Source organism: Vicia villosa, linkage group LG3, assembly GCF_029867415.1.
Source record: "Vicia villosa cultivar HV-30 ecotype Madison, WI linkage group LG3, Vvil1.0, whole genome shotgun sequence".
Taxonomy (NCBI): Eukaryota; Viridiplantae; Streptophyta; class Magnoliopsida; order Fabales; family Fabaceae; genus Vicia; species Vicia villosa.
The window spans coordinates 151,251,782-151,259,364 of record NC_081182.1 but is presented as its reverse complement, the minus strand read 5'-3'; the positions used below and the strand labels follow the sequence as shown (position 1 = coordinate 151,259,364).

Genomic DNA, 7,583 nt, shown 5'->3' with positions numbered 1-7,583 from the left:
TTTAAATACTATACATATTGATATAAGTGATAAAAATATTTATAATAATGGTTTTAAAAATCTCAAATGATTTTTTATTAAAAAGTTTTTAAAAAATGTAATAGGTTCTACTCACCATAATAAGTGGTTCTCTTAAAAAATGGTTATTAATAGTTTGGTACGGTTCAGAATTAAGAACCGGTGCACCGAACCAATTGTTTGGTTCAGTTCGGTTCTAAATAAATTTAAACAGTTCAGTTTTGTTTTTACCATTTTTTATTATGGTTCAGTTCAGTATAGTTTGGTTCTCTTAGTGAACTATACCATGAACAACCCTAGCGACATGTTTAAGGGTCTGGAAATGAGGAGAAGCTCAGATGTTGCAGAACTACAATGGTAGAAGTTTGAATCAATGGATGAGAAGCTTGAGTGTTGTAGAGCTCAAATAATTTATTTTAAGAAATTTTTAGAAAATGAAGAAGGTGGAAGAGGAAAGGTCTGGCGTGGGAAATGAAACAAAAGCGGCCGGAGATGTATCTCCGGACCACCCACTAAATTTTGAATTAATGGTGTTTACGGAGATGCATTTTCAATACATTTTATGTAAACGGAGACACATATCTGGATTAAATTCTAGCATAATAGGTGCACCTCTTCAATTTAGTGAGAAATTATTTTAAATGATGTGTCAAGAGATGCATCTCCGGACTCTAGGGAAACTTTTTAATTTTCACCGTGGTGGAGGATCCCACATAAGGGTGGAAAGAGAAATCCACTTTTTGTTTTAGTTTTGAGCTGAGCCACTACCTACAAGATTGATTTAATATACATAGGTATGTTCTCTTCTTATAATCCTCTTGATGCTGCACATGCGGAACTTTGTCAAGCATCACACAAAGGAGTACACCACTCCTTCACTCTAAGCTACATGATAATCATCTAACAGTCATGCATACTCCATATTGGACAACACAAATAAAGTTGTATCAGTTTCTCATATATAAGTGTGGCTCTTTGTCACATACGATTCATTACACATTTTCAAAATTTTACCTCAATCTCTTACTAACTTAAGCATCAAAGTGCTATACTTTTCTATAGATACCATCTCTAATCATCTAAGAATCGTATCAATTGCATAGGAAACATCCCACAACGTTCTTCATCACAAGACTATCTATTTTCAGTTTCAGTACGAGACAATGTCGTTGTGTGTGGGAGCCAATTTTCTTAGATTTTCCTGAATATTTTCAATCTCGCAACCTTAACTACTTTCAGTTGTATCTTCAATGGTTGGTTCAAAATTAACTTGTGAACTCCAATAATTATTTCAGATCCTTTAAAGAAACGCTACACCAATTATTTTCCCCTCGGTGGCTATCTTCCTCAACACGATCCACATGCATCAACAACAAATTCTTAACACCAGGTGACAAATCTACAACCTTGGGTCGCTTGCCATCATCTCTTGCTCCAAGAGAATCACTTTTCTCCACAACATGTTCGAATTCCTCCACCACATACTCAGGTTCCTCCACTGATGCATTTCTTTTAACACTCTCAAATCCCCATTTGGTTCTCCAAGAATGAGAGAGCCATGAAGAATGCTTAACAGGTTGGTGGTAGACATATTTTTGAATCTGCTTCCGTAAACTGATGGACCAAATTTTGTACAGGCTTTTAGTATCTGGTAATTGGGGGTCATGATAGGCTCATGTACCATCTTATGATGCATCATAAGTGGGCGATTGTATCAGACAATATACTTTACACCTTGATAGAAACAAACGATTAGTAGCCCTATTCTAAAAGGATGAATATTATCCGTCTCCCCTTAGTGCATTTTGTACCGCCTCCTACGAATCTTTCACACATATAGTTTAACATTACCTATATTAGTTTAATGTCGATTTAGTTTTGATTAGTAATTCAAAATAAGAAATTTAAATACAATAAAAAAAAAAGAGAAAGTTTCAATAATAATAATAATAAGAATAAATGGGAAAAGTAAGTAGTAGCAATATTATAAAAAGTATTTAAACTGAATTTAATATTAAATTAGCGTTTATTTAGCACCGCCTTAAATGTTAATGAATCAGCGCGAAGCATTAAGTACCCTAATCCGCGAAACCAAATAAATAGAACAAAGAAACAACGTTGTTTGTTTCACAATCTCTCAATCTTTCTCTTCTGGTTTCTGAATCTCATTAATCTTTGTCTGTGTTATCATTTGGTTTCTCAATCTTGTGATGGGTTCGGCAGATTTTACCTCACCCCCACCTGCACCGAAACCAAATAAGAAAAGGAACATACAGTTTTTAGATGATGACACGATCACACACTCACCTCCTATCGAGCTTGTTGAGAGACGCTTGCAATTCACTGATGATGATCATACTCCCTCGCCAATCAGAAGACGCTTACAGTTAATCGATGAAATTATTGAGCTTGGTGAGATGCGATTAGAACTGTTTCGTCTCATTAACAACACCCAAGAAGCCATGGATGCTGAGAGAAAGAGGAAAGTCGCAATCTTGATGTCATATAGATAACTTGATTATGCATTTCTGTATTCTTCTTGATCATCTGTTAGGTAAGATTAGGTATGTTCTTTTATTTTGAATTCATCTCTTAGGTACCACACCATTGCTTTAGGTATGTTCTTTTATTTTGAATTCATCTCTTAGGTACCACACCATTGCTATCCGTCTTGTCTTCAGGTAATAATCATGTATTTGTGTCTCATTCTTTTATTTCCCAACATTATTTTCAAGTGATCAAACTTACTTGTTCGTCCGAGTCTTTTTGCAGGTACCTCCTCACCCATTACAGGTAATGTTCTTCTATTGTCTCTTTTCATTTGGTTTTTACAATATATGCAAACTCATTGTTTTATTATAAATACTAAATACTACATAAATATTAATTATGCCAGAATGCTACTTTCCAAATACAGTATGTGGTTGACTTCTGCAGTTTGTTTTGAGCTGTTTCTGGAACTTTATTTTTTATATACTGGTAAGGGTGTTTTCATTTTGATATGTAATTGTGGAGTCCCGGCCCCAAACTGTATTATATTTTTGCTTGAGGAACATGGCTAGTCCTACAAGAAGATTTGATGATTTCCTCACTTTACTGTGACACTGCACCACTATACTAAGCTGCTTCGGGGGATAAGGGTGCTTGATCAAGCTCACATTTACCTATTGCTATCTCTATTTGTTCTTGTATAGGAAAATCTTGTTCTTAAGGCTAACCTTTTCAATCAACTTCCATGTACTACTAATGGATAGCCGATTGATCATGTTCTATCATGTGTCAAATTTGTATACTGTAAATTTCTGTCTAATTAATTCTATGAAAATTTCTCTCTCTTTCAACACCTGGTTTAGTTTATACAGCTACAAGTTTGTTTATATAACGAAAAGGCCTACTCTGCCCTCCAGTCAAATGTTATGTCATGCTCGCTTCATCATTTGTGACCACCGGACTTGTTTCACATAATTTGATTAATTCTCATATCCAACATTATTTGCTTGGCCTCAATGATAGGAGGATCCTTGCTTGAAACCTCAATTTTCATAAGACCAATCTCATTTTATGTTTGCTAAACTAATAGTTTATAGTTTGGTGGTAGATTTTGACTTGTTTTTGTAAGAGTTTGCGTGTTAGTATTAACTCGTGCAAGAAGCATCTAGAGTGATCATGACATGATTGACTTATTTTTTTGTTTCATTGTTTCTTTTGGTCATATTAGATAGGGAGAGCCAGAAGTTGAGGTTACAAATGAAGGTGTTGACGCTGCTGGGCATTCAATTGGTACATCTTCGGAGGCTAAAGCTTCTGCCCAAACAAACTGAAGGCTAAGAGATAAGTAGTCAAACTAACTAGAGAATGACCATCTGCTTACACACACACACTAGTTGTTGTACTAGTTTATCAGATAATTCATTTTTTTTTTCTAATTGATCTTTCAGACAATATCTTACTTGAATTAGCCTTTAGAAGACATATAGCCTAGTTATTCTTGCCTAGACTAGACTAACCTAAATGAGAAAATAATGTTGGAGAAAGTTAAGATAACATGAATAAATGATGTTTTAGGTAAATAATGAAACCAAAATTAATCAAATAAGTAAGGGTATATTTTGTAAAATAATATTAATGGACACTTTTTTTCTCATCAAAATGGTTTATACTTAAGGACAGAAGCATTATGAACATGCTGATCTCAATATTTTGTATTTGCATGGCCTCAATGATAGGAGGACCTTTGCTTGAAACCTCAATTTCTATACGACCAATCTTATCTTATGTTTGCTAAACTAATAGTTAATAGTTTGGTGTTAGATTTTGACTTGTTTTTGTACTAGTTTGTTGACCTCATATCTGTGATTGTGCAGTGTGTTTCCTCCATACTTATAGCAACAATTATTAGCATATTTGTCAACTGGAGAGTGGGTTTGGTGGCATTGGCTGGGATGCTCTGCTACTTCATAGGTGGTCTCATTCAAGCCAAGTCTGCCAAAGGATTTTCAGGCGCTATCTGCTATAGCATCATTCAGACCTTGTCGCTTTTGCATCTGAGTCGACAAACAACATAAGGACTATATCATCATTTTGTCATTGTTCTTGACAATTTCAGTTTACGTGAAATTGAATCAGATATATTGGACGACTCACTATCCAAGAAGATTGAAGGAACTGTCAAATTTGAAACGGTAAATTTCAAGTACCTTCTTCTTGGGCTGCTCGTGCTACTCAGGATTGTATTCAATCTCAAAAGGACAATTATCACAAATTCAATAATACTGCTCAAGGTCGCATTAGAATCTGGTTTGGAATCAGACAAATCATGAACTATATAGAGAACTTGCTTCTTCAAACACGAGATGCTGCTGCACAACTCAACACTGGAATACGTATGCATGTTGCACAAATACCTTATGAGAATGAACTAGTTGTGGATGTTCACAAAGTTAATCATGGAACTGTTACATACTTGGACAAGATCGACTTCCTTCAAAACAATCTCTTAGCAGCTCACTCAGTTTGGGGTCAAAGTGTCTCACTGTCCAGCTGCTGCTATAAGAATGCTTGGATTTGCATTTTGCACCTGTAAGGGAGATGCTTGGTGCTGGCATCTGCGTCTCCTTGGAAACGGATGGGGCTCCGTCTAACAATCGCATGAGCATTGTTGATGAAATGTACCTAGCATCTCTAATTAACAAACGGGAAGTTTTCGCCAATGGAACTACCAATCCAACAACACTGTCTGCCGAAACTATTCTTAAAATGGTCACAGTTAATGGTGCTAAGTCAGTAGAATGGGATCATGATGATTCACATAGGACAGGAATTGACATTACGTTTGGTGAGTCAGGTTTGAATATTAGTAGACAGACAGCATACTAATACTGAAGATGAGGTGATTTTTCCAGTTTTGGATAAATCCCAGCCATTAAAAGTTATTCTCAAACCTACAAATCGGTCATTTTCTACTACAATCACTTCTTTGTGTAAAGCCATGGCGAGTTTTGATTCTGATTCTATAACTTATCTGCCACAACAAGAAACTGCTGAAATTTATGAAACTCTCATGGGTCCTCTTAGCTTCAGTGTTGATCCACCCGCTATTGCTGAAAAGTATAAGCTTATACTTCCACCATATCCTGGAACATCCACGTTTGTCCGAATCGGAAAGCCTCCCCAAATTGATTCAGCTCTACAATGGAACTATATCTCTCCTGAATTTCTTGAACACCAGGTGGAGGCAAACCCCTTTAATCAGTTTAGTAAATGGTTTGATGATGCACTGGCGGCGAGTTTGAAGGAACCAAATGCTATGGCCTTGTCAAGTGTAGGGAAGGATGGAAAACCCTCGTCTCGGGTGGTATTGCCTGATGAATTTGATGTCTCTGCCATTATCAAAGATCCTGTGCCTCCTGTAGTTGCAAACATTAATGGCAAGGTGGAGGCTCAGTTTAATACAGGAAATGAGAAAACAGAAATAGTTCTGGGAAGAAATATTCATACCACATGTCTTAAAGAAACACAGATGGCAAGTGTGTTGGCCAGATACAGAAAATCTTTAACTGAAAGGACAAAGTATCATTTAGGCTACCCCTATAATTTGGATTCTGATTACGGTGCACTCTCTCAACTTCAGCACTTTTCCACAAACAACCTTGGAAATCCATTTATTGAAAGCAATTATGGTGTCCACTCCCGACAGTTTGAAGTTGTTGTTTTGGATTGGTTTGCTAGATTATGGGAACTGGAGAAAAATGAGTATTGGGGCTATATAACAGACAGTGGCACAAGAAGGCAATCTTCATGGCATCCTAGTTGGGAGAGAGGTGTTACCAGATGGCATTTTGTATGCCTCGCAGGAGTCACATTATTTGATTTTTAAAGCTGCTCGTATGTATCGAATGGAATGTGAGAAGATTGAGACTCTTGATTCAGGCGAGATTAATTGTGATGATTTCAAGGCCAAACTTCTTTGTAAGAAGCCAGCAATTTTATATGTGAAAATAGGTACAACTATGAAAGGAGCTGTGGATGATCTTGATCTGGTTATACAGAAACTTGAAGAAGCTGGATTTTCACATGATAGATTCTACATCCACATTGATGGGGCAATTGTTTGGTCTCATGATGCCTTTTGTGAAACAGCTCCAAAAGTTACAATTAAGAAGCCTAGTGAAAGTGTAAGTGTTTCTGGCCGCAAATTGGTGGGGTGCCCCATGCCTTGTGCAGTGCAGATAACAAATTTTTAACATCTTCATTTGCTGGCGCCTTTCAGTAGCAAAAGACTTGAGTTTCTACAAGGTTTGGTGGAATCGAATGCAGCTACTTGTGTTTGAGCATTCCCATTTTATAAATTAATTTATTATCATCTTCAGTTTGATGGGAACATTCACATACTTAATATTTATTTTATTTCATAGTTAAGTTATGTTTGTTTCAATTCGAATGCATATAAATAGGAGGCATCAAATTAGTATTGGAACTACTACCTTGGAAGTATTGACTACATATCTAAGGACCTCCAAGAACTCATGGTTGCTTGCTTCAAAATAGTTTATCTCCCTTGAACCATTGTCCTATTGGGATATTACAAGAATGAGTGTATTTGTATTTCTCTCTTGAAGGAGAAGAAATTCTTTGCAATCGTAGTTGGCTTATAGATCCTTCTTGAACTATAGAATTTTCTTCGATAGTCCTTTGCATGAAGTTGACTCACATCATTCTTAACTTCCTCCATAATCTTCTTTTTCTCGAAATATTTCTTTCTGATCTTTAGAAGGCTTTTACAACAAACTTTTCAAACACAAAACTACATCGAATGTACAACACGACTTCCTTATCTATGTTACGTTTACATGAACTTTGATAAGAAAATAAATATGAATTGTTCTTGTCGCTGCTACAATGCCTTTTATGAGATCATATTCATGAAATTAGAGAGGTCGAACTAAGCGCAATGTTTTATTTGAAAAATTAACAATTATTTTTATAAAAACATTGTTCTTGTTATGTACATGTAAAAAAAAGTGACACTTTTTTATAAATATTTGTATTTAATTTTATGCGATTTT

At 35.8% G+C, this 7,583-nt stretch overlaps 1 protein-coding gene and 1 pseudogene across 7 annotated transcripts; both read left to right on the top strand.

The window, feature by feature from the left end:
- The first annotated feature begins 2,100 nt into the window (after positions 1 to 2,100).
- Positions 2,101 to 4,835, top strand: LOC131662511 (uncharacterized). 7 transcript variants are annotated; one of them, XR_009301626.1, is made up of 4 exons: positions 2,101 to 2,572; positions 2,667 to 2,699; positions 2,791 to 2,811; positions 2,915 to 4,835. XR_009301626.1 is itself a non-coding variant. In XM_058932319.1 (4 exons), the coding sequence occupies exons 1-4, from the start codon at positions 2,539 to 2,541 to the stop codon at positions 3,844 to 3,846; spliced, it is 384 nt and encodes a 127-aa protein (XP_058788302.1). In that variant the 5' UTR covers positions 2,101 to 2,538; the 3' UTR covers positions 3,847 to 4,835. The 7 variants fall into 7 exon arrangements, 2 of the variants coding, with proteins under 2 accessions (XP_058788302.1, XP_058788303.1); XR_009301624.1 differs by having other exon boundaries at positions 2,101 to 2,699; positions 2,915 to 2,997; positions 3,737 to 4,835; XM_058932319.1 differs by having other exon boundaries at positions 2,791 to 2,997; positions 3,737 to 4,835.
- Positions 4,836 to 5,102: 267 nt separating this feature from the next.
- On the top strand, positions 5,103 to 7,329 carry LOC131662510 (serine decarboxylase-like; annotated as a pseudogene).
- The last annotated feature ends 254 nt before the right edge of the window (positions 7,330 to 7,583 follow it).

Coding starts and splice junctions, on each gene's coding strand:
- LOC131662511 (XM_058932319.1), top strand. CDS start 2,539: ATGCATTTCTGTATTCTTCTTGATCATCTGTTAG. Junction 2,573..2,666: donor TCTTCTTGATCATCTGTTAG/GTAAGATTAGGT, acceptor TTCATCTCTTAG/GTACCACACCATTGCTATCC. Junction 2,998..3,736: donor ACTTTATTTTTTATATACTG/GTAAGGGTGTTT, acceptor TGGTCATATTAG/ATAGGGAGAGCCAGAAGTTG.